This window comes from Eutrigla gurnardus, assembly GCF_963514095.1.
Source record: "Eutrigla gurnardus genome assembly, chromosome: 5".
Lineage (NCBI taxonomy): Eukaryota > Metazoa > Chordata > Actinopteri > Perciformes > Triglidae > Eutrigla > Eutrigla gurnardus.
In genome coordinates, this window is record NC_139919.1 from 23168527 (window position 1) to 23195697 (window position 27171).

Below are 27171 nucleotides of genomic sequence, written 5' to 3' on the forward strand. Positions count from 1 at the left end.
ACAGCGACCATGTTTTGGGAGCACCCTGTTTATAGTCCCAGACTCACGCCGCTGCTCAGCGAGCAGGCTCCTTTGTTCATTAATTGATTGGCCTCCCCTGCTGGGCCTCAGTAACTAGGTTACACAGATCCATGAAAAGAAGAGGATCGCCCCCCCTCGGTGAAAGGCGGAGGGGGAGATGGACTACTCCGGGACAGGAATCCGAGTGTTAATATAACTAATGGAGTGAGAGGACGACGGTAACTTTATTGAAATCACCCTCGTGTAATTAGGGCAAGCAGCTGATGAGAGCAAAAGAGGGACGGCGAGGAAGGTTGGATCGTATTATGAAGGGTGAAGTCATCGTAGCGTCACCTGATCGGTGGGGGCTGCGGTAAGGTGATGGCTGCAGGTGTTTTTACACAGAGATCCGACCATAATCGTGGGAAGAAGACGGAAGCAGGTGAGGGAAAGTGCTGAGGTGGTTGTGAACATAGACCAAGGTCAAAGAGACATTGGCTTTATCTGAAGCACCAGGCTTCTAGTGCAACGCAGCTGATGAGGCCAATGACCTCTGAGACGGTTGGAAATGCTCGATAGAAACATACGGTATTCGCTTTGCTTTAAAAATGAAATGCAGTCAAGGCAGCCTGTTAGAAGAGGTTTAACCTTTCCTCTCTAAGGGTTGAGGGTTAAGATCCTAAAATACCAGTTCAATTAAAAAACTGTAAATTGATGGATTCTGTTTAATTTTATTCCGTTTATAAAAGATACTGCAAAGAGCTGGGAGTTCATCGTTGGTGGATTTTATCCGATGTGTGTGGGCAAAAAAAAAAAAACTATTTTGCAACAGTAATTAGGGTTTGCTTCGTTTTGAGAGCTTTGAGCCACTATGTCCAACAAAACCACAACCACCAACCAGTGTCTTTGAAAAATGTCATACGAGAGGTCAAAGAAGAACCATCGTGGGACAAACCCCTTTTCTTTGCTGTGGAATAGATCCTCTATTCCACAAGATCTCCAAGGAGGTTGAAATTGGTTAAATACCATTTATTTACACGGTTAAATACAGTCACCCCACAACGACACAAAACTGTGATTTAAAGAGGCACGGTGACCTCAGAGCAAAGCAAACCATAAATACCACAGCACAATCCCAGCTCTATAACTCCTCCAATAACACAGACGGAGACATACGGTGGCCTCCCTGTTGGCGAACAGCTGAACCAACGGAGGCCATGCATTTGCCCCGCATACCTCAGAGGATACAAGTTTCCACCATGCACTTTATCCCTCAGGTGACAGGACTGAGTTCCCTCCACTAACAGAAAAGGACCCGACTGTGGTCAACAGTGTCACTATCAGCCAGATGGATATAGGCACACCGCGTCTGTGTGCTGATGGTCAATATGGAGCGGGGGAGCGGTGTGGATGTCTTTGCGATGGGTCAGAATACAAAACTAAATCAAACAAGGCCTCGGGCGGCCTTTGGAAGGAAACAAAAAACGCCTATGACAGTATGACTCTGCAAAATATTTTCGCTGGCATAGTACTTCGCGAACCCAAGTGGGGCGTGACGGATCGCAACATAATCTTAATATATTATTTGATCCTCCCCACCCCCGAGCGATGCAGTCATAATGCATTTACGAGCTCCGCCGAGGTTTGAGACCCTGAGCGGCAGAGCGGTTTGACCATCCCTCACGAGAGATGACTTGTAGGGCACGTGAGGACAGCGCAGCGCAGATGAGGTTAATATTACTGTCACCAGTAGCCGGAGGCTGGGAGTGAGAAGAAGCAGAGGAGGTAAAAGGGGGAGAAAATGAAAAAGAAATCCAAAGCATTTCACTTGTATTCGTTTAGACTGCAAATTAGCTCGTCTGCAAATTGCGAGGAAGAAAAGCCAGTCCACCTCCTCCCCAGCAGCGCCCGCTAATGGTGTTGTCTTAAATACCTTTATCACTAATTCATTACTTCTGATTTTCCACCAGCAAAAGGTTGGAGCTTTGTCTTCGGTCTAATTGAGAGGCGGTGGCTTGGGGCCCTAATCAGTCAAAAACGACTAACAGCTTTCCTCGGGGGAAGATGAAGTCAAAAAACAGCATCTTTGTACCAGTGGGCCATTCGCTCTCAGTGCAACTTCAACATGACTTTAATTTCAGACTCTCCAAGATGGTGTTTCACCGGGTGAGGAAAATGTCAGGCTTGTAATGAATGTTGAGTATTACCCCCTCAAGTTGTCAAAAAGCGGATGCCGTCATTAAGCGGCGTGACATTCAAAGACGCCGCCGCGTATTCAACATAGGTTTTTTGAAGCAACTTTTGGCGCCCATTCAATCGATACAGAAAGAAGAAAAAAAACTTTTAAAAGGGACATTTTCTTTTCCCGCTCCGTCTCACTTCACCCCCTGACTCTCCTCTCTCATACGCGGAAGCGTACACAAGTCTAATTAGCGGCGGCGTATCCCCCTGATGACTCCGCCATTTCCTCTCACAGGGAAGATTAACCGCCGCCGCCGCCACGCTAATATCAGCCTGCACATCAACACAATTAGGTGAAGAGTGAAATGTGAGGCATGTCGTCACATCTTTCCCAGCTTCATTAGGGCACACGAAAGACAACTCGATGACAGACAGGCCGCCGCGTCTGCAGGTTGGAGAGGCGCCGAGCAGGTGTTCCTGGCAACCCGGCCACGGGATGTGGTTAGAGCTCGTCCCCGGTGATGCGGACAGGTTTAGGGGATATATTAAAAAAAAAGAGCCTAATTAAAGACACTTGGCTTATCTGTTGATTTGAGCTGTGGCCAATTATAAAAAGAAGTCTACTGTTTAATAAGGCATTTTGTATTTCAATACATGTTTGATTTCATTTTGCCTTCATAGGATCATAAGTCTTTCAGATCGGGGTTAGACCTGTAAACGATAAATGATATCATTCAGTAAAAATCCACAGCTGACACGACTGGAATAGGGATGTGGTTTTACCCCGTCAGGGTCTATGAAACCCTCAAAAGCCTCATTCTGCCAATCCACCAACAGCTCGAGTATGCACGAGGTTCAGTGCGGAGTTTTTAAGATGAATATCACATCAGAGAACGCCAAGTCAATCATCCTGTCATCCAACTCCTTACCGAGTTCGCCTCGGGAGGCCGAGAGACTCAAGGAAGTCGGGGGAAGGAGGAGCCTCCATACAGTTTGACATGGAGCCCTGCTGGAGACGATCCCGTTGTTTCAAAAATCGCTTCCAGATGCTCCATTCTTTAAGCTGTTGCATTTTCTGGCCACAATTAGTCATTCTTTCAGTCAATCTCTGGGCTGCCTATTAGTTCTCGTCAAGCCGAGCCACCACCCAATGCATCCTTAGCGAGCAAGTGAACTCCTGGGCCCTTTGGGTGTGTTTGTCTTCTGTTCAGTTACGAGAAATCCTTCAACAACTACTGGAAGTCATTTGCGCAGATACACACAAGCTAGGAAAAAGCTAGGTTCCCCCCGTGGTCCACATGCCGTTTAATAAACAGCTTGTTTATGCCAAGGATACGTTTCTCCACGAACACCGGGAAGTATTCGTCATTCCAAGGATTTGCTTTTGGCAGGTTAATCATCCAAATTACATACGAGGCTCAGAATAGAAAAACAACAGGCAGCTTCAACTGCATAACAATTCAGCATAATGAACGTGATATATGACGACATATGACCAGTTGTTGTAACGATGTCATTAATTAAAAGCAGAATTTGTCCTCCAAATGTCTAGCATCCATCATTACATTTTAAAACAAAGCAGGAACCTTTAACTCATTAACTAAAACATAAATAAAACACACGAGATGAAACTCGACCTGATCCAATTAATATTTGCAGATGCTATCATGTAGTTTATGGCATGTAGTTAACAATAAGTCGCCAACAACTAATGACAGGAATTTTGATAATTGATTGTATATTTGATAGTTCGAGCTTCTTAAATGTGAAAAATGTGTCACATCTGACAGTAAATTGCACAGTTAATAAGACGCACAGGTTTGTGTGTGTGTGTGTTCAGTGGGATTCTACCCATCATGTATATTTTAAAAATAAAATACTCACAGGGTCTTATAGAAAACTGGCAAATTTACAAAGGTTTATTCCTTCAAGCGCCAAATCAAAACTATAGCAAGACGCTCCAAAACGAGATCAGATCAGCGTCGTGTTGTTGTTCAGCAAAGTGACAGAAACAGATCACGCCAGCAAGACGACATAAAGCCCCGCTATGCACTATGATGTTAACACAAATATCTGGATCAGCCTTCAGACGTCGATGCTGCTGGATATCCTCGTGTGATGTTTTCATTTCGGCCTTCAGACCACCTTAAAAGGTTTCCTGGCAGGGGAAAATTCCTTTTTGCGCCGCATGAAGAATAGCCAAGGACAGGAAGACAGAGATATCCTTATCATCAGATATGCTGTCGACTGACATTAGAGCACACCGCAGATATTTACAGCTATCTGGAAACATCTGTAGGCTCGTAGAGGACTGTCAGGCAGGCCGGGTAAACAACATGCTTACTAGAATCTCACGCCACCATGCTAACCAGGCCTGTCAATCACACGAATCAAGCTAGCGGCTGCCATTCAGATGTGGATGAAAGAAGAAGGATGGTACAGCAGCCCGGCAAAGCTGCTACGCCACATCGTTGGGAAAAACAATAAATAAAAAGAAATGTGGCAAGTAATTGCAAAAGACAAAAGAGAGAGTTTAAGATTCAAAGACACCGACAGAGAACACAACAAATGCTCAGCTAATTGAGATGTTTTGCTCCAAGAACAGCAGCAGATCATTTAGCTATAGCTCGAGCAGCGAGTTCAAAAACTACGGAACAGAAGAAAAAGAAGAGAGAGAGAGAGAGACAGAGACAGAGAGGGAGATAGGGGGAAAACAAGAGAGGTAGAACAGAGGAAATCTAACAAAAGACAACAGAACATAGTCGGAACAGACCGGAGCCGGGCACAACACACCAGAACAGGCTGTAATTGTGTTGTGCGGGACTGACCCCAGCGCATCCCAGCAGGCATTGCATGATGAATGGGCCTGGCGATGACTAAATCCCACATCCCTCCTCCTCCTCCTCACATGCTCTTTTCTCTCCCCTCTCCTCTCTGTCGCCACTATTAGCCCTCCTTCTGTCCCTCCCTTTGCTCCCCTCCTTTCCCAAAAACTGCACTCTATTCAGCTGCTGCCATCCCACAAGATTAATTTGCATTCAGTGCACTTAGTCCTCGTATTGTGCGCTGACACAATGACATATTACAGTGCATGGCACACCTATTAAACATATAGTCTAGCTTGAGGGTCGGTGCTTTTTTTTCTTCTTTTTTTTTTTTGTTGCAAGATGGTTATGATAGAGTACAAATGTATGGAGCGAGAAGCCCAAGCCTTGATCAGCTCCCAACGTGGGGAGGCTCCAACACGCGAGTCACAGCGGAATCATTACAAGAACAGTTAGATAACCTCGATTAATGATTCACTAGACCCAAACTAATAAACTGGGTCAGATTGTGTTAGCAGTGGTAGCAAGAGCAGAGAGACCTTCAGGTTAGGCGGCGGCGAGAGCGAGACGGAGAGGGAGCAAGAAAAAAGAAAAGAGAGGAGAGAAAATAAAGGCGTTATAGAGGTGTTGGTGTTTCTCCACTATAGCCCCCGAGCAAAGAGACAGTAATGCATGGGAAATGGGCTTTTTCCTCCAGATTTCTTTGCTCGTCGTCTCCTCCGACTGCTCCATCGTGCCCACATCCAAGGGGAGCGAAAGAAGGGGACCAAACTTAATTTGCTGCACCGTCTCTAGCCGTCACCCGTTGTGCCTGGGGGACTTAAAAAAAAAAAAAAATGGATTCTGGAATTTGAAAAGATGAGTGAAATGAAGAAATGAAACAGGGCACTCGGGAGAAGGCATAAGAGACAATAGCACAGAGGGTGGCGGCGAGGAATGAGAGCAGCAGAGTTTGTTTGGGGGGGTTGGGGGTTGGGGGGGTCAGGAAGCTGGGAACGCGTTATGTGGGCCAGTTATTAAGTGTATGGTTATCATAAACCAGCCCAGAGGCCTCGCCATCTGGAGAGGCCACAGGTTTTCTCAAACAATCAGATCAGAGTGGTGATAGCGGCCACTGCTTGACGGTACAACGTCCAAACATGGAGGTGGTTGAGGGGTTAACAACCCATTACCTCACCCTGCTGCACTCCCCTGGGACGCACAGTAGGGGGGTTGTGATGGCAGTGTGTGTGTGTCCTCATAATCCATAGCTCACCTTTAGGCGGTCACTCAACCAATGGGTGGCTGAGTGGCATTGACGCCTGTGTGCGGGAGGCAAGTTGGAGACGAGGGCGTAGAAGATGGAGGCTGTGGGACTCACATTACTCCCCTCCAGCTCTTCTCAACCTGTCACATAAGCACTTTGAGGACTCAACAGTAAAGCCAGAGTCTTGACAACTTCAAACGCCCACATTGCTGGAGTAGATCACAGGCAACAGGAGGGATACAGGCAAGAATAAAGGAGGAACGATCTTAAAAAAAATAAAATAAAAAAGGACCGGTCTTGGTCAATGTGTAGCCTCAGCATTGTGTTATTGAATTTCATTATCAGATTATTGTCATTCATCTAATGCTCAGTCACACAGGAGAAGAAAAAAAAAAAAAAAAAGAACCAAGAAAAGAGGGGGCCTCCACCCCGGCCCATTGAGAGCCAATGAGCTCTGGTCGAGTTGCAGCAGAGAGTTGGAGGCCATTACAGAGAGAAAACAAACATGGACCTCTGGCCAGGCACACACAGCGCGGCCCAGACACCTGTGTCCCATTCACCCAACATATCCGGCCACTTAACACTTCACAGAGGGGGTAGGGTGCTGTTTGTGTTTGCAGGCTTGCAGACCTCACTGTGGCTCCTTTAGTCTTAGCTCCTTTACCCAAACAGCCTCCGAGCCTGTCTGCAAGATACTTGCGGCTGTCGCACGTCCCGCTGAGAGCAGCCAGCCGTTACGCCACCTGACCACCGCGGCTGGCCTTGTTCGAAGCTGCACCGTCGGAATAAAAAACCGGACAAAACAAAGCTCATTCATCCTGCTGTCACTTGCGGTCTCCAGCCGTCCTCCTGTCTAGGTGCCCCAGCTGCATCTGGACTGACCTCGGGGCAGCCAACACCTGTCCTGCACAGACTGGCACATACACACACACCAACACACACACACCTCCCTACCACCAAGGACAGATGAGAGACAGCAGGCTGGGCAGACACAGCACCGCCTCGGCTCACTGGAGGGGTACACTCGGAGCTGCCAGCCGCTAAGCCCTGGGTCGGCACCATTACAATTCTTTCCACTTCGGCAATTCAAAATGGAGAAGAGGTATGCCATCAGCTGTGGTCAGTTTGTTACGGCGGATTCTCAACGCCTCCGTGCAATTTAATGAATTGAAATGGAGATGACCCATAACCCTGGCAACGCACGCATAGTTTCCACCCGAAGATTAAGCCAGATAGCGAGGCTGAGCTGTTTAGACGTAGCCTCTCGCATGCCACAATGCTTTGTTTGCAGCGAAGCCAAACGCACTCACAGGTGGGAGGCGAATGGACACCAGATGACTTTTTGCGGTGTGTGGTGTTGTGGTCTGATTTGAGGCAAGGAGACGAGGGAGATGGGGAAAAGAGGAGAGAACGGGGGGCACCAGATGTCCTGCTGAAGTTTACCCAGTCCCGCTGTGGTGGTGGGACGCCGCAATGCTCTGCTCTGATCCAACGGCACAGAGGTGGTTGTTTTTATGTAGTACTGTTGGCCCGGCTAACAACACGACCATCGGAGCAGGCTAACAAAAGCAAACTGAAACTGCTACCTGACCTTGTGTAGGTGTTCACTCCTGACTTTCCTGCGATATCCCTGCCCACCGTGACAGCACTGTAAACACAAACGCTGGTTGGTAAACACAGATCAGGGTCTCCCTGGCAGCAGCGGACCACGGCTGTGGTCTTGTCGAGGCTTCAGGCAAAACAGTCAAACAGGGCAAGCAAAGACAGACGCGCTTGTTAAAAGCACCGACTAAACACGTTCCAGTTTAAAAAGGTGCACCTAACTAAAACAAAAAATAACCCACCTTAATGAAGGTTATCATGTTCTGTTTTTGTCCAAAAATGTTCATTTCAGCTGGGTGTACCTCATAAACTTAGTGTTTATATGTATCATATATGTGCATTTCAGTAAAGTGTTCTTTAAGCAAAGTATCGTAATGTATAATAGTGAAAGTGTCTTCAAATATTACACTAAGAAACCTTATTTAATACTCTATTAAATTAGTTTATCACGTTTCTCAAACTGTTTATGCGTTGCACTTGCATATATACTATGGTAAACAACTTGAGGCGTGCGTGTGTGTGGGCGTACAGCGTATAGTAGGTGACAGTATGTGTGTGAGATCTGTGGTGTGGCCAGACCCAGCGAGGCCACCAGACAACTGGGTAAACATTCAGACCCCTCCCCCCCCCCCACCCTACACCTGTCTGCCCTCTGAGCTCATATCGGTGAGCTTTTAGCACCGAGCCTTAGGTCAGCTGATGTACAGCTAATGTCTCACATTTACACACAACACTCTTCATCCCAGCTTTCCTCTTCTCCTGGTAATATTTCAAAAACTCCTCAATCTGATTTACAAGCATGTCTCAATGCAACACCAAGGCAAACAGAGATCTCACAGGGGGAGAAAAAAAAACCTGAGCCTTCTAAATTGCTAAATGGACAGATAGAAAAAAAAAAAACAAATCTAATTGTATCTGATGACTGATAGCACTTATGATGAGGACAGGGTTAGAATATCCCACAGTGAAGTGGTGCGTTCCCATTACGGCATCTCTGAAAATGGCTTCATTAAGGGAGCAGAGCCGAGAGCTTCCTCGTCGAGTGCATGAAAGCGCTGCACCCCGAGGGTCCACCGGAATGGCTGAGGTGAAGTCCATTAACACACACAACAGCTTGTTTTTTGACCACTAAATAAAACAGGGCATTTTTCCGCGTCTGCAATATAAATAGCCTTTGGCTTAGGAGCTGGCGAGCCGCATGTCTGAAGCTGAAAACGCATCAGAAGAGAAAATTGGATTGGCTTCCTAATACTGTGTGAACACAGGTGTTGATCGAGACGATGTCCCACAGTTCTCAGAAAGTCGTGGACCCAGAAAACGGTCTCAACTCTCATCTACTGCTTGGCATTTGATTATTCGTCACTGAAGTACCAGTTTAGCTGCCGCTATAGACCTATGCAGAACAGTTTATAGGATAAAACTACTGAAAAATTTTCCTACGCCGCCGTTCATTCTAACATATTATGGATCAGAGCATCACCTAAATGCCTTAAAATGATGCGACGGTCTCTCTAAGCGGTAGCGGTTGTGTGATAAGAGCTGCCGAACATGCCGTCTTCCGACGGGGGATAAATCCATATCGCACATAAAACTATCCCGTTCTTCTGGCATATTTCCTGATCCCTCCGGCAACCAGAGCCAGCTACCTCCGAGCCTATGACATAGCTCTTACTTTCCCAGCACTTACGCTCCAATCATATGTCATCTGATGAAACGCTACACCCGAGTCTCCATTATTCGTCTGGATACAGGAGCCTCTGGAATGTATCGGATTCCTGCCTCAGGGGGGGTAGGAACCTTAGAAACATAGTCCTACCTCCACCAGCTATAGCCTCTCCCTCTCTCCATCCATCTTTCCATTCAGCTGAATTCCACTAGAGGCCTGCTTGATTTACGCCCGCCTCGTCGGCTGTCTGACATGTGCTCGCATTTTTTTTGACGTACGTCTCACAATAGAAGGACATGTGAGGGACTGTTTACGGTTTGGGGACCGTTTCCAGCTGCCTACGTCATGTCTTAGTCCCAACTGAACGGTAAACATCCCGATGAGCGTCAACCCTCGGCTACATTCGATGCTGCCGTGTCGAGCAGAAGCGGTGAAGCTCAACTGGGAATTCAAATTATAAAACTTACTTGTCCTCTAGTGCAACAATGGCATGACCGCTCCCCCCCACCTATCTCCCTTCTCCAGAGAGCAACAGTTATGCAGAGCAGCACTGGGGTCTGTAGTATTGAGTATCTCTGAGTCAGTGGCCTGCGTAATTCAGTCCAGGGAATTATGACAGTGGAAAATCATTTCCCCGGGCCGGGGATAGGAGGCCATGGCTAATCGTTCAGTAATCTGATCTGCCTGCATACTGTAGCATTCAGCCACGACTCGCTAACCTAGCCAGTCAGTCACACATGTGGACACCCCCGGTGCCTGCCAACTATCAGATGGAGGCTAACGCTATTCAAAAACAACTCTCCAGGTTTTCCCGAGGATTACTGATGCTATCGGATCACTTGCTAATACTCGGTTGTGCTGTGCTGTTTGAAATGTATTTACCCGGCTCCTGCTCTCCAATACCCCCTCGCGATAGCGCAGCCTAAGCCAACAAATGCAGCAGCCGCATTCCAGGCAGAAACGGGCCCTTTCGACACAAACCGTCTCGCGGCCTTACGACGGGTACAGTCGTCCCCCTTGCATGCCGGCGCATTAATCAAAATGCTCGACTTAATGAGGAAACGAGTTTTATCTGTCAAACAGCGGGCTATTCTGGGTGCACTTCCAATTTTAGATTCCAGTATCTGGTGGAGCCAGTGGTGTTGTAGTAGTATATGAATAAGAACCATAGGGAGCAGTACTGTGGCACAAAGCAGTGCTTATACCCAGCAGAGTGGGTTGGGGGGGCTCGCGTTTTTGGAGGGATGCCTGGCTTCAGCCCCGCTCCGGAGAGAGGTCTGCCCCCCACGCACACTGCATGTGGATACAAGAGGCACCGACATGGAAAAATACAAGATATGGCATGTCGTTGGGCGCTGAAGTTCCCTATAGTTACCCTGTGTAAACCATTAAATGCGATGGTATTGGTAATGCACTACACTTAGACGTGCATCCTCCTCTACGTGGAGAAAGCAGCCAGAGCGCCTGACTTGACAACATCCTTCACACCCTTCCCCATTCAAATCTAAAAATGACAAACTGTCTGTGATCATGTCTCATTCTGATAAACCGCCAAACACCGTTTGGTGACGCGATCCGTCACATGCTTGTCATGCCCACAGTATTTTATCAGCCTCCGCGTGTAGGCATTGTAACTCAGTCGCAGCTTTTTTCACGGGCATATCTAAGTGGAGGGATGCTGATATATGATCAAATGGCTGCAGCAGCAGTGGCAGCTTTCATCAACTGAAAGCGCTAGATCACAGCATGTTTGGCAGCCAGCGGGAGCAGTCAGATGGAGGGTTAGAACAACCAGACAAACAGTTGGCACGGATAAAATAGGACGCAACCTACAGATTCAAGCTCGCCACAAATTGTGACAAACAAATGACACTAACCACGCTGTTTTTTTTTTTAAGTATTATCTGCAAATAGAATACATTTTTTTCCCCAATGATGGGTGGGACATGTGATAAACAACACATGGCTTGGGGGGGGGGGAAAGTAAAGCAACGGTCAAATAAATCTCATGACGCATAAAACCAGAAGGACAGCACTCTTCAAGAATGTCTTCTGCAGCTGAGGCAAAAAAAAACGCAGGGAAAGTCCTTTTGACTTTGCCAAACACATTCTGAGCGTGAGTCATTCTCCTTTAGCAATCTCTTACTCACTTTAGGTGCACGCTTGCACGCGCTCGCACCCCTAGGCAACGGATTTCAGGCAGGTCTGGACTGCCCCTTTTTGCTACAGAGCAGAGTCAAGTGTTTATAGTATTTAATAGATGCAGCCATCTCGGTGGAGACGCACACACACACACAACAAAGAGTCACAAAGCAGTCGCACACACACACAATAAAGACAGCTCTTACTTATAAAAAGGACACTGCATCGCTGGTGCCACTGTGCCACATATTAAACCACTTTATACTGGGTGTTTATTTGTTAAGAGTGCATCGCACTAACTAAAACTACATGATATAGCATAGTCAGCAGTCTATTTATTTGGTTTCCTCCCTTACAATCCAAGTTTATGGTTGGGATCAAATAGAAATCTTAGTTTAGAGGAATCTGTGCAACAATCAGCCCCTGCAGATGGTTCCTACAGGTAGCCCACCTAATAGCCTGGTGCATCATCTGTCATAACACAAGAGGGCTGCCGTCGCTGCTGATAATTAACCCAAGTTGCCCGAAATCATTTGGACAAATTGAACGATGTTAAAGCGGCCGCTGCATTCCCACGGTGCTCTTCCATCCACCTCTGTTGCAAACGCTGTTGGATTAGGTGGCAGACTCCCGTATAGACCTTTAATTATAACTCGCGCACGCAGAATCCATCTTTTTTTTTTTTCCTTCTTCTTTCCATTGCAGGAGACACGTTAAGGATGTTACGTCTGTGGTCAAATCGCTACGCTGTTGGCAAATTGTTGAAGCTAACTTGAGGCCAGCTTTTTTTTTTTTTTTTTGGGGATGAATACTCTGCACACTGCAGCTGCCTCAAAGTTAGAAAAACAAGTTGGTGGCTCGTAGCCGCCACCGGGCTGTATTACGGTATCCGGCTGGATAAAGGAATTCCGATATTAAATCACGGACGGGAGCCGGACGCCGCTCTCTCTTCCCTGAGCGCAAACTTCCCTCTGACCCGCTTCAAAAAAAACACACACACACACACACACACAAAATAACGTTAGCCTCGTTTTCTCTGCTGCCATACTGGACGAGCCGAAAAGCTCGCACCGAGCCTCCCCGCTATGTCTCCGGCCGCTTTGACGCTTGCAGCCAGCGGAGAGTCGGGGCCGGAAAACTGGCCTCATTCTCCGCCTGCGCCAGACAATGTTCCCTAGCCTGGCCTGGGAGACCGAGCGGCGGCCGGGCTCTCGGTCTCGCAAAGCCCACCGAACATGTGCGAAAACACTGCGATGCGACTCGCGTTTTTTTGTCGACGTACTCACCTCGTTTTTTGGAGGTTTAGACGGATTTGGCACGACGCCGTCCGGTCGGGATGTTTTGCGGGATTGAAGCACGGCGCGCCGGGCGCATGTCGTCGTCGTAGTCGTCGTCGTCTCGGTTTGCTGGCGGCCGTGAGGTAGAAGCGGCACAGCGGACTCGACTGGGAGAAATCGAGAAATCTGAGAATGCCCCTCTCTTTCTGCAGCTCAGTGCACCGGCAGTGGCCCATAACTGTCGACAGGAGGCGCCAGCGCGGCGCCTTTTTTTGTCTCTGATATGCGCATACGTGCACTACATAACTCCTAAAAAAAATCACCGTGCGATCATATTCGTGCACGGGTTTATCCTCAGTAGTGAGATTATAGTGGCCTTGGTGGACCGTGTCTGCACAGCTCCGCTCCACTCGGAATTACACGGCGCAGTGATACTGGGATTATCCTGAAAGTTTGTGTGATTCCTATTTCTTAATAACAGTGATGGTGGTCGTGATGGTTTTGATTAGTCACCACAAACATGCAGATGAAAAAATGCCCCCAAAAATCACAAAATATTACAGGTATGCCATATATTCGTGATTGTATAACCTTATATTCAAGGTACTGTAGTTGCAGGACACAAATACATTAATATGTAGTATAAAAAGTATTATTAATGAACATATAAAGTATGCTTAATTCCTCACTGTACCACAAAGGAACATAATATCAATACAATTCCAATATAATATCTTGAATGGCCCACACAACAGAGAGCAGCTGGGAGGTAACAGTACACCATGTCCTCTGACTCGTCAGGTGATTTTGATTATGGTGTGGTTAGATCTAATACAAAGCCGTCCTTCAAAACAACTTTGGCTGTCATCCACATCACATGATAGAGGAGATAGGTTTGCATGGCTTATTAAGACAAAGAAGGCTGTGCCTTTACCTCAGCGTCCCACTAGTGTCCCTCACACAGTGCACAGACAGGTTGTTGATCAATATTCAGTGTTACCTGACTGATGAGCACAATGCAATTGACAGACATCATAAGAGAAGAGTATGGAGATGCTTTTCATAAGTAGCCTAAAAGTACAGCAGACTTCCTTTTCCGACCTCCGGAATGGCAGATATGAAAGATTCCTTAGCTATTCAGACCTGGTTCCAATCCCGACCCTTTGACTCCTCCACAACCTCATCCTGACCTTAAGTAAACATTAAGGGCTTAATGCCCATCCGTAATCTCAAACATCCTATGCCCCGCTAATTGGAGTTTCACACAGCAAAGACACCCTCACCGCCAATGGAACAGGTGGAAAGATAAACAGTAAGTGGACTACACGATTGGCTTAAAGCTGTCTCTCTCACACACACACGCACACACAAACACACGCACACACCAGACAGTCAAGGCTTCTGTCTCACTCACTCACTCACATGTGAATGAAGGGGGGTGAAGTACTTGTGCAATACTAACAGAATATAAAAAAAATACTTAGAGAAAAAGTCCTCAAAATCTAATTTGAATAAAAGTAGAGAAGCATTACCAGCTAAATGAAGCCTACTTGAAGTGTCAAACCTAAAAGTAATAATTTTGCAGAAATCAGTAGCAAATTTGTTATTTATCTTAATTAGCCTATATTACGCTCATGTTTGTATGATGCATTTACAGTAGACTAGCCTACATTTACATTTGGTCAATGTGGAAATGTGCTAAGAACTTTATCACTGCTGGGTTTTTAATGAAAGATTATTGCATCATTTTTATATACTTCAATATATATATAAATATATGCCGGTACGTAAAATAAGGAGTAGAATTTTAAAGTAAAATAGAGGCCTAACTTGTGTGCATGATGAGCGATAACATCAGTACAGCAAAATGATGATAATAGGGAAAATACATAGCTACACTTTTATACATAAACGGTCCATTCCAGAGTTGCTTTCATTACAATAATTCTCCTTTCCAAATATGTGTAGTCCTTACATTTTCTTAATTTGATTATGCATGATAGTTTATTGAAATAGGGCGACACCCAAAGGTGAAACGTGGCTCTCTGCCGCGGTGCATTGTGGTCAGACACTTTGTGTCGTTGATTGTTCGAGCCCTTTGGCTCTCACTCTGCAAAATGGCGACTTCCCTCGGATCCAACACCTACAACAGACAGAACTGGGAAGACGCGGTACGTTTATTTTTGCATTATGGTTTACGGGAGACGTAGTCCGACTTAACACGGTCGTTTCGAGGTAAATTGTAGGAACTGATGTGATCATAAAAACTACCAGTTTGCCACAAATCCGAGTGCCTTGCTAAATTGCTAGTTAGCATACCGTTAGCTAACGCTAGCTAGTAGAAGCGTGGCTGCTACCGTGTAAACGTTAATTCATAATACGTTACACGTTTAATCTGCGTCCAACAATAAGGTCCGACAGAAGGTGGGTATACTAATTCCATCACATATTGGCGTGAAAACAAACACTACCGGCTTATTTAACCGCCATATGTTTTCTGCTAATGTTGGCTATCTGAGCTAAATGAGGCTAGTGCTAGCAGGCAAACTATTAAAACTGCTAACAAGTTCCATATCCAGTCATTACCGGGTTTTGCGGAACCGAAGCATTACGGCACATCGTTGTGTTATTGTCTGTTTGGGATTGTCCTTTGATTCGGCAATTGTAAACTGGAAGCATAAAGCTAGAACGTTAGCGTTAGCTTAGCAGGCGTTTACAGGAGAGGACCCAATTCCGCCTGCCCAGCGTCGCATCTCAACGTCATAACGACGCACGAAGAAGGCATGTCATCCGTATTTTTAAGTCTTAAGTGCTATACAAATGTAAATCTTAACCATACATTCTATTATGCGTCCATTAAATGTCTGAAATCCTACTATATAAGGCAACAAATCATACTCCTCTCGAACCATGACACAACAGAACCTTGGACCAATGTTGGTTTTATTAACACACCGGAATACAAACTTTGCAACACTAGACTGTGTGTGTGTAGACGTGTGAGCCACATGAGCCGCTTATATTTAGGTGGTTGGCTGATGCTGTCGGTAAGATTGGATAAGAGAGGTCGGTTTCAGCAGTTAACACTTTGATTGAAACGGCATCCTTCAACAGATGGCAAAGTAAGAGCAGGCAAGCCCTCACACATATAACATCGCCCAGGTGCCCACAGCAGAAAATGAGATGGAAAATGGTCCTGCTTCAGATAATTTACTTCAGGGGGCTGTTGGATGATTAACGGATATGGTTCTTGGTTTAAAATCAACATGTTCTCCTTTTGTCTTTCAGGATTTTCCAATTCTATGTCAGACATGTTTAGGAGAAAACCCTTACATCCGTATGGTGAGTTTACATTACTGTACATCATAATGACTTGCTAGGTTATTTCCTTGTAGTGTTGTTAACCAGAGTAAAGGTTCATATTTGTTCATGTTTTGTTTTACAGACCAAGGATAAGTATGGGAAAGAATGCAAGGTATGTATTGCATTCATATTTTAAATCTTAATGATGCAGCACACAACATTAGTTTAGCTTAAACCTGTAATGCTATGATCATGTAAGAGTGTCATTTTTCATTCTGTGCCCATCAGATTTGTGCTCGACCATTCACCGTGTTCAGATGGTGTCCAGGGACACGGATGCGTTTCAAGAAAACGGAGGTCTGTCAGACCTGCAGTAAAATGAAAAATGTTTGTCAGACATGTCTACTGGACCTGGAGTATGGTGAGTCTCTGCAACCTACTCCTTGTCATTTGAAATTGACCCGTGTACGTTTGTTATGGCTGGGTGAAGCATACAGCTGTTTGAGTTTGACTCACTTGTCACACCTTGTGGTTTACAGGTTTGCCCATTCAGGTCAGAGACACTGGGCTTTCAGTTAAAGACGAGGTTCCTAAGTCGGATGTGAACAAAGAGTACTACACACAGAACATGGAGAGAGAGGTATGATTTGCTTTCTGATGCAGAGAAACATATTTGCTGTTCAGTGTATTATTTTCATACAGCTACACTAGCTAAAACTAGTTTTAAAGGATGGCCTGAGCACTTTTCTTTGTCCTCGATTTCACATCCTTAAATACGTATCCAAGTCTAGTCCAATTTTTATTGTTTGTGTTTACCGACACTATAGGAAAGGACACACTTTAGCTTGTCTTTATTAACACAATTAATAAAACCCTGAAAGTTAATGTATTTCTAGAGCTTTGGTTCCCCTTTAAAATTTCACCAAAATAGAGGACAAAACAGGACATCCCGCTAGTGCATAAGTCATTTAAGTTTCTTTCTAAGGTTGGATTTTTTTTGGTTATTGACCCCTTGTGTCCATTTGGACCTCTGTGTTCTTAGATAGCCGGTTCTGACGGCACACGGCCAGTGGGCCAGCTAGGTAAAGCACCCAGCTCTAGTGATATGTTGCTGAAACTGGCCCGGACCACTCCATACTACAAGAGGAACCGGCCGCACATCTGCTCCTTCTGGGTGAAGGGAGAGTGTAAGAGAGGCGAGGAGTGTCCCTACAGGTGAGTGGCACTTCATGAAATGGGCTAAAGTTGCAGGACCTTATGGCTTGGTGCTGTGTTGTCAGTGTTTTGTGCTGATAGTTGGTCCTGATTTATTTATCAGGTAATCTGATTACCTATTGTCATAGACAAAATAAAAAAAAATGTTACGTCAGCATTTCCCCATTCTGGTTGTCCTTTTATACACAGGCACGAGAAGCCCACAGATCCAGATGACCCTCTCGCCGACCAGAACATCAAGGACCGTTACTACGGCATCAATGACCCAGTCGCTGACAAGCTGCTGAAACGCGCCTCAACTATGCCCCGACTGGACCCACCAGATGACAAGTCCATCTCCACCCTCTACATAGGGGGTCTGGGAGATACTGTCACTGATGGAGATCTCAAGTAAGGATTTATATTTCATAACTGTACACGTCCTTCATTGATAGTGGGATTTACGTTTATTTGGTGGAATTTTCATAATCATAAAAATGACTGTTACAATTCAAACCTTCCAACTTCCAGTGTTTTAATCTGTTTTGTTGCAGGAGTCACTTTTACCAGTTTGGTGAGATTCGCACCATTACCATAGTCCAGAGGCAGCAGTGTGCCTTCATCCAGTTTGCCACTCGGCAGTCAGCTGAAATGGCTGCTGAGAAATCCTTCAACAAACTCATCATCAATGGACGGAGGCTCACTGTCAAGTGGGGAAGGTAAGAGTCTAATTAAGATGGTAAAATGTGAACATTAGGGTAGCCACCATACAACCTTACTAGGTGGTGCCACATGGGAGGAGATGTGAAGATTTATAGTGCTAATTTGCAAGGTGGTGTTCACAGAGCATGTGTTTTTAAATGAAATGTTCCAAGCTGTTTCTTTAAAACACATGCTTGAGAGTGAATGACTGCCTGCAAAATGTTATTACATACGCTGTAAGAACTTAACCACAGCAAAGAATTTGGTGTCAGGTTACTTGGACTACTGTATTCGGGACAGAATGCCGCACACTACTCAGTGGTGTGACACAAAGTAAGCAATGTGGTTAATATATAGTATAACTTGTATTGTTTGCCTTTTTAGGTCACAGGCAGCAAGAGGGAAGGAAGGCATCAAAGATGGCGTCAGTGAGATGGGCACCCGACTTGATCCTGTACCTGGATTGCCTGGAAGTGAGTCTGCAAACACAGGGAGGGTTAGGTGTTTTTGTGTGTATTGTGTAATCATGTCATGTGAGAGTAAGTTGTTTGAAGTAAGTTGTCTCTAATGTCTACATCGTGTCATTAGTTGTTGATTCGTTCTCTTCTCGGTCACACATACTAGAGGATGATTGGGGTTGCTGCTGGAAATTAAAATACCTGAAATTGCTTTAATTCTGTGTCTTTGTGCTGCAGCTCTTCCTCCACCGCCAGCTTTAGATGAAGAAGCTCCTGCAAACTATTTTAACCTGGACCCTGGCACCTCTCCTGCGGTCATGAACATCGCTCTGCCCCCACCTCCAGGCATCAACCCACCTCCTCCAGGTAAAATCATAACTCTGCACCTTATTATTAACTTATTAGTTCATTTGACAAAAAGCCAATGGGACCATTGCAGAAAAAAAATAATCTGGCAAACAAGTTTATTATACTTACATTTTCTTCAGATCTTTTATGATGTTTGAGGTGTAAATGCAATCGAAAGAAGTACGAAATTGGGGCTATAAACAAACGACAACACAGTCCTATGAATATCCACAATGAGGCTGTAAAGACCGACTAGCTGGCGTGGTGACATTTTGTAGTCTCATTAAGCTTCTTGTTAGTAACAGCCTTTTTTGAAAGCTTCAAATTCACAAGCGGGATATCTACTGTCGTATTTTTTTTTATTGTGGAACAAAACATATCTTAAGCTTGTGTTGAGCACAAACCTTACTTTAGGCATCAAACCAAAAACAAATTTAAACAACCCCATTTGGCTTTGAATCGAGGGAACCAGAAGTGCAAAAATACTGACAAATTTCAGGGATTTAGGACTCATTCCTGCAGCTCTCTATCTAATACATGCTAATATATGTCAAGTATGAACGTTTTTAAATAATCCCATTGACTTTATACTGTTTAAGAATCTACTTTGGTAATCCTGATCTGTTATTAAATGTTTACACAATATGTTTGCAAAGCTGCTGTTAGGAATTAGATAATCATGTAATGCGGTGAAAATGATTTCAACACGGTGAGATAAGCTTCATCCCTTTCCTTTTCATCTTCTCAATCAGGTTTTGGCCCTCCGATGTTTCACCCCATGGGTCACATGGCTCCACCTATGCCCCCTCCAATGAGCATGAGACCTCCTGGTCAAATCCACTACCCTTCTCAGGATCCTCAGCGCATGGGGGCCCATGCCGCGCATGGCTCACGTCATGGTGAATAGCTGGCAGAGTGAAGTCACACTGCAGTTGGGTGTCGGGGGGCTTTCACCACAGATGCTGTCATCGGGCCTGAAACCTGCAGACTACTTCTGGGAGAAAACAGTTATGTCTTACTGGATAACATTGATTTATTATGCCACCTGCAGTGCAGCGAATGAACTGAAACGGCACCATCTGTCTGGAGAGACGACAGCCAGGATATTACAAGACGACTGCGTCGCCACTCGCAGCTGAAAAGTACCAGAACGTTCTGTGAAGGTTACAAACACGAGAGCACTGGCCGATGTGATCAGGGCCGTACCGTTTTTACAGGCTCCTCTAGTTGGAGCCGTTGTACATATAAAAATGTCGGTTAAATTTGTATTAGTCACATTGTCCAACTTAGATCTGAATCTTGAGGCGCGTTTTTAAACCTGTTCGTCTTCAGTTACTTTTTTTTTTTATTTTAAACAAACGTGATACGACACAGCATAATGACTTTGTTTATTGTAAGGCTTTCTTTGAATGTTGTTTTCACTTGTCATTAAAATGACACAATTTTGTCATTGATCATCACGGAGTGCATATTATTCATTGGTACTTGTTGTGCAAGTGCAGAGTTCTCTCCTATTGCTCTTACATCTATAGAAGATAAGGAATAAAAGGGGGATGAAGATGTCAAGACGGTGTGAAACGTATCAGATGGAGACCGAGAGAAGGGTGTCAGGTATCGACATTGATTGGATCAGATACGGCTAAGCATAACAAAAGGGAACGGAGCTGTTCAGCCTTTGGCAGCATTGCCAGGGACTCGACTGGCAATCAAGTGATCCCAGCAGTCTTCAGTTTACCTCATCTGGTCAAACCACTCAGCAGTAGCAAACCACTTTAAATATCATGCAGGAGTGTTTTTCTCTCTTGCAGTGCCCACTGATTAACAGCAGGATCATCATCATAGGAAGAGAGCAGCAAGCATAGGTCAGTGCTTCAGTCTTTAGCTGATCAGCCACTTTTCATAGTTCATTAGATTCGGGGTTGTAATCAATTCCCCATCCCCTGGGCGCTCTGTTGAAGTTGGGCCGTCGGCACATCCTGTCCAGAGCGATGCCGGGCAGCTCCTTCGTTTCCACTGCCTCAAAGCCAATCACTGGAATCACTCTCTTGCTGGCCATAGCTCCACCGAATGGCCTGGCAGATCTGGGAGAAGGAGATGAGAGTTGTTACTAAGCAGGCTGCATGCATTGTGTTTCATGGTCTTTGCGGAATATGACCCAAGGTATCGTATGGCTCAGGCTCCTTACCATAAAGGGGGGCCATTCAAATGATACATGATACCCAATCTGGTCAGCTCTGATTTTAGCTCGTCCTGTTAACAGGAGAAAGCCAGCTGGGATTGTGTGGTGAGCTTTTTTTCTTCTTGTGGGGCTGCGCTGACCGTCGGAGTAAAGATTTAATTAAAGCATCACAATTTCATAACTATCTCGAGGGCGTAAGTGGATCCTCCACAGGGGGTACAGTTCCAGAATGGAAACGGTGATTGACAAGTGTAATTGAGGAAAGTCTGAGTTTGTCTTACGGATCTTCGTCATTTCTCCATCTGCCCAAGCTTAACCTTTGTACCGCCTCACTGGTGTGATTTCCTTGTGTGCCAAGAGAGAAGCGATGCGCTTTCGTGCGTAATCTGTCTTGTGGGGGGGGCATTAAAACCCTCCAAGTAGATCATCTTTCAAGAGGGTTCAAAATAGCCATCATGCAGCCATACTCCAAGGAGGTGCAAGCCAGAGTTTCATTTTCAAACTGTGGAAACATGGAGTGGAGCCGAGGGAGGGGATGATTGTGATGGATAACATGGGTAGGTCATCTGTGGGTCTATTTGAAGATGGGTGGGTCTCGACGTCTCTGCTTCCAGTGGATAAATCATGGTTTATTTACTAAGCAGCAGCAGGTGTGGAAAGGTAGATTTACCTGTTGAAGGACCTGTAGTTGGACGGCTGTGGTGTTTGAGGGAGCTGGGCCAGCAGTGTATTTAGGGTGTTCAGTAGCTCTGTGTTGTCTCCCAGAGCTTGGCTCCACGGGGAACTGTAGGATTTGGGGATTACTGTTGTGTTGAACTTCTCACGAGGGATTCCCTTCAGGGGACCAGAGTATCCTGACAGAAACAAGTAATGTCATTGATTTATAGCAACATACATAAAATAAGAGTTTTATCAATTTCATTTTAAGCATTTTTTCCCCTTCTAAATTAAATGTTATTCAATTCAAGCTAAATAAATCCCCCCTTTTTTTCAGTAAAATTGATATTCCTTGGTTTTGGAAACAAATGACAAAAGCCATTAGTTAACCTAATAAAAAGCAAAGCTAGAGCAAAGCGCAAACAGATCTAATATTCATATAAATCTCTTTGATGTCACTCCTGTCAACAATAGGAGCCACAGTAATTAGATCTCAGTGTGAATCCCTGATAATAAACAGAGCTTAGCGCACTGTCAGTCAGAGCACAAGCAGTGCCTTCTGGCAGGACAAATACACAAAACATGGTCACATAACCACCGTCTGCAAACTGCCAGCTCTCCTAGCTCTGACAATAAGAAAACTCATTTATTTGACAAAGTGGACACTGGCAGTTCCAGGCATGCGTTGCTAGTTAGTCGGCTTATGGCAGCCTGTGGCTGTATTTCACTGTGTACTAAGATGTACCTGGAGCGAGGACATCCGGACTTCCCTTCTTTGCCACGGTCTTCTGAAGGTTCATCACCAGGCTGTGCTTACCAGGGATGGAGAACGCCTGGTTTTCTTTACCTCCCTGTTGCTCTGGGAGAGGAACCTCCTCCACATACACCTGGAAATTCACACACATTTCTGGTTTTCAACGAGGATGAGATGAAGGATTTTTATTTGTAAGATAAAAAAAAAAAGATTCATATATGTTATATAAGTAAGAAAAGTGTCTTTTTTGGTTTTGGAAAAATGTAAAAATGAATACTGTCACATTTGTGCAATAGTAATTGTGGTCTGAGACAGACATTCTGGACCGAGTTCATCATCCTGATGGTCTGAGGAAAGAATTAAAAAAAAAAAAAGAAGTTTGGTTACTTGTAGCAAAGAGCGCTCTGAAATGAACTGTTAATATCCTTCCTTGGCTCTAAAGGGAGCTTTCAAAAAATATTTCTGATAATGTCATCAGATTTTTCAGCTTTGGTTTGGGACTTAAGCATTTTAGCAGAAGCATGTCTTACTGACTGGAGGTGTGGGATATGAAAGAAGACTTAGTGGGCATTTAGTAGGTAGTAAAAATGCAGCTGAATGGCATTCTGGTAAATGCAGTTGCAGTGTTTAAACCATAAACATATGTCTGCTTTACACAAGTCTGAAATTCTAAACCAACATTTCTTGAAAATAACTACACAAGGCTATTTACATTAGACATGCTTTTAAAACATTAAAGGACCATACTCAATTATCAGGCATCTCTTCCCAGAGAGCATCTGTGAGTTAGAGTTTTAACACTTTAAATGGGATTCAGGTTTTCTCTTTGGTGGGCACAACAATGGAGGTCCGTTTATTTGAGAGAAAGGTAGATGACAGTAATTGCATTATACTGTATTTCATTCTTTCTGTATAGCAACTATTTTCACACCTTCTTCAGATAAATTTATTGTGTTTGATTCTGTTATGAGTCTGTGAGTTTTGAGAATAAACCCACAGCATAATGTCTTCATAGTCTATAAGGCATACTTTTGCAACTAATATAAGAAGACCCCAGTTTCAGCCAAAACAAAACCACTGTAACGACGTGTGAGAATCACAGGTAGATCATCTTGTGTGTTTAAGGTGTAGGAGTTCCTGTGTGATGTGCCTTCCCTCAGTTCCTTACAGTGTTGGGGTTGTAAGAGCTGTTGGCGGTTTTCTCCAGCGTGAACTTCTCGACCCTCTTCTGCCTCTCCTGAAACATGCGAGAGCCTCGATTAGATGGAAGGTTGAGCTCCTCCATCATCACGTCCTTTGGCACGCTGATCTTCTTCCCGAGGTTCAGACCACCTGACACAACACGGCAGACAAACGGAGGTGAAGTCATTTAATATTATCATTTTCAAAATGGCAGTATCAGAGTAGGGAAATCTATTCACCGCAGGTCCTCGCGTGTCATCAGATTAGGTGCATAAATACATAGTGACATTTAGTTGATAGTGCAAAGGGAACGTCTGTGATAACAGCAACTTCCAGACATTTGGGGAATAGAAAAGAAACAGAAAAAGCAACACAGACTCATAAGGACCTTTGGCAATTCATAATGTCTCCTCTGATCTTCTTGTTTCTGTCGACAGCTGAGGGGCACTGATATGAAAAAAAGAAAACGTGTACCGCACCGCTAAGTTGGTATCTGCACAGCTCAGGGTCTCTTCTCGTGTTATCATGGCACAGTGGAGGGTCTGAAATAGCCTGGAGATGATGTCACGGGGTGTGTAATGTTTGTTGTGGTCCAGGGGTTGCATGGGTAACTGGGCGTATAAATAAAATCTTTGGATGAAAGACTTGCGTCAGAGCAGGATGGCCCCTCTTTCTCGCACATGAAAAGTGGGAGAAGTCTGGGCATGTGCCACCCTTGAGGAGCTGCCTTTGATCCCGCCTGCATTAAATCCAGTGGCGGGAGTCACATTCTGCTGAGTAGAGGAGACTCGCTTTCAAAGCCTAGCTGGCGGACAGAAAACAAACATTGCAGCTGGGACGGTCCCTGCTGGAATGTGTGGAGGATTTCAACACACTGGAGCTCCTCGATTTAGAGTGCACACGATGGTGGATTAAACATGCAAATACACACAATATATTCATGCATTAGCTTACTTCCAAATATGATCCGTATGTCAGTTCTAACGATCATCCACACGTACTCACCCCCCCTGGCCTCCTTACACAGAGCCTGAGTCTGCAACATCCTCTGCTTAGTCATGTCATCCAGGCCTGAGTTCACCATCATCATCATCATCTTCCTCTGATGGACACACACGTTCCATGTGAATGGTTATTATTGAGGATTTTTTTATTTGCTTTGCCATACTTTTACTGCTTTAATAGACCATTTACCACCGCAAACCTATTTCAGTATGACCTCATATTTAGTGAAGCAAGAAAAACACATTTTATACATATCGTAAACTCAGATATAAAACGAGCCTTAAATACAAAGTCGTGCAAAGGGCATGACTTCAACATTATATCCACACAATATATTTACAGATATTTTTGATTACGTTTCTAGAATTAAAATACTTAATTTCTTACTAATGTGAATGTGATTTCATGTATAACTAGTAACTATACTAGTATAACTCTACAGCATCATAGAAATGTATATTTCTCTTAATTCACTTAAGGACCTGGTTGTAGTGTAAGCAGTGCCTTTTGTCCCTGCTTATTTTGACCACAGCTATAATAGGACACTCGTCAGCCCAGTCCTTACCTGGGTCTCCTGCCTGCCTGTATGCCGGGTGTCGGAGCTGGTCTGGGTGCCCCTCTGGTTTATCCTGCTCTCGAGCTGGGATGCTTCCACGCTCCACTCCGACTCTCCTCGGCAGCGGGGGAGCAGTCTGTATAAAACTCATCCCGGGATGCCTCGGCAGCTTACCTCACTGGGTTATTTTAGCAGAGGGATATGAGTGAGGATGGATAGAGGGAGCGTTTAGGGGGCAATTAAGGGGAGGGGGCAAGTATAGAGATTTGCATCCTGACCTCGAACCTCTTTGCTAATAAAAATCTGATCCCCTGTCTGTGTGTGCGTGGGTGATAACAGCTGTTGTCCAGACTGAATGTGTCCAACCTCTCCACTGTAAACCTACACGCACACAGTTTCTATTTCTCTCTTCTGTGAAGCACTCTGTAGCCGCTCCACCACCACCATACTGTATCCTGAGTTGCACCATGTGTCTCCCAGACAGGTTTACATGCTCTGCTGTAAAATTCATGAGGTCACTGCGATCGAGGTTGTGATTTCGTTTAAGACCTTAGGGTCAAAGGTTAAGCTCCGTGGCTGTTTGCGGTTTCCATTTTTGATGGTGTGAGACCTCTGACGTCCTTTTCTTTCATTCTACAAACTTGTCAAAGTCATACGATACTCAAGTTGCATTCAATGAAAGACATTTCTTTTTTTTTGCAAGGCTAACTGAATCTTGCGTCATATTAATATGAGAAAAAACACTTCCACTTAAATGTATTAAAACTATAACGAGCCTGTTTTGAAAAATGTAAGGAGTATTAAGTACAATGTAGGGAGTAAAAGTAAAAAGATGTCCGAAAATAAATACTCAAGTAACAAAGTATTTGTGCTTCCCATCTTTGTCAGTTATTCAGCAGCCTAAAATATGGTCTACTCTATTCTCCAATAACACTATTTTCATTTATTCCTCGGGTTACCAACTGCTGGGAACATCCAGTTGTGTATTCTGCATGAACTCACATTTTGTGTTACAGGACAAATTATGCTGTAAACTTTATATTTGGTTGGCCTTTTCAAACTCAAATTCGTCTTTATCAAGTAACTTTTTCCCCTCCGCAAATTGATTCATTGAGCTCAGCAGGAGCCTGGAGGGAAAAAAACATTTTCCTCATCCCTGTTGAAGATTGGATATCGATTTTGCACCTGCCCGACTCCACAACAGCACTATTCCCCCAGTGGGAAGCCTGCTGGCGTCTGAAAGAAAACGTGGAGCCATCCTTAGTCACAGAAAAACATCTGCAGACACACTGGAAGTTGAATAGCTGCCGCCCATTAAGGGGTTTATTTACATTTGTTTATTGGAAAAAATGTAATGTGCTTTATAAAAAGAAAGCCTGGTAGGTTAACAGTCTCCTTGTAAAGTGTATGATTTAGGAGACTATGATATTAATATCTAACATATATGAATCATTGTGTTTCCATTAGCTTAGAATGAGACCATCATATCTACATGGGGAGAGGATCCTCTTCTGAGAGGCTCTTTCTACGGTAGCCCAGAACAAACCAATAAAACATTGCTTTTTATGTCACCTGAGGGCCACCGTAGTTCTCCGACACGCTTGCAAAACTGTGGTAACGAGCCGCAAAGTGCAAAACGGTGGAACGCTGTGCCTTCAATGTCAAATTTAAGCTTTTGAGTGGAACTGAGTGATTAAATGAATCTGTCTCTTCCTTTATGTTCTCCAAACGTATTTCTTATTACAATCAATTATAAATGGACGTATATATATATGATAATTCAGTGGTAAGAATGTAATTTTCTTTAAAGGGTCAATAAGAAAATGGAAACGGAGGCCAGTTCTCCTGACTGGTGACATCTGTGTTTGAGAGGTGGCCTCCGCAGCGTGTTCAT

General features: G+C 44.7%; 3 protein-coding genes across 3 annotated transcripts in view; 1 reads left to right on the forward strand and 2 right to left on the reverse strand.

Annotated features, from left to right (window-relative positions):
- ndst1a (N-deacetylase/N-sulfotransferase (heparan glucosaminyl) 1a) overlaps nt 1–13159 on the reverse strand; it is a 38823-nt gene extending 25664 nt beyond the window's left edge. The window contains exon 1 of the mRNA XM_084009031.1: nt 12949–13159. The gene's annotated coding sequence lies outside the window, so the exon portion shown is untranslated. The remainder of the gene's footprint in view (nt 1–12948) is intronic.
- Nucleotides 13160–15012: 1853 nt separating this feature from the next.
- rbm22 (RNA binding motif protein 22) lies at nt 15013–20404 on the forward strand. The gene is made up of 11 exons (XM_084010059.1): nt 15013–15110; nt 16228–16281; nt 16385–16414; nt 16531–16663; nt 16782–16882; nt 17285–17457; nt 17647–17847; nt 17991–18155; nt 18523–18611; nt 18834–18962; nt 19697–20404. The coding sequence occupies exons 1-11, from the start codon at nt 15057–15059 to the stop codon at nt 19849–19851; spliced, it is 1284 nt and encodes a 427-aa protein (XP_083866185.1). The 5' UTR covers nt 15013–15056; the 3' UTR covers nt 19852–20404.
- Nucleotides 20405–20561: 157 nt separating this feature from the next.
- On the reverse strand, nt 20562–25418 carry LOC311013827 (myozenin-2). The gene is made up of 6 exons (XM_084010060.1): nt 25287–25418; nt 24722–24818; nt 23703–23866; nt 22526–22667; nt 21794–21977; nt 20562–21025 (listed from the first exon to the last, which is right to left on the reverse strand). Exons 2-6 carry the CDS (start codon nt 24810–24812, stop codon nt 20842–20844), a joined length of 765 nt encoding a protein of 254 aa, XP_083866186.1. The 5' UTR covers nt 24813–24818; nt 25287–25418; the 3' UTR covers nt 20562–20841.
- Nucleotides 25419–27171: the final 1753 nt, after the last annotated feature.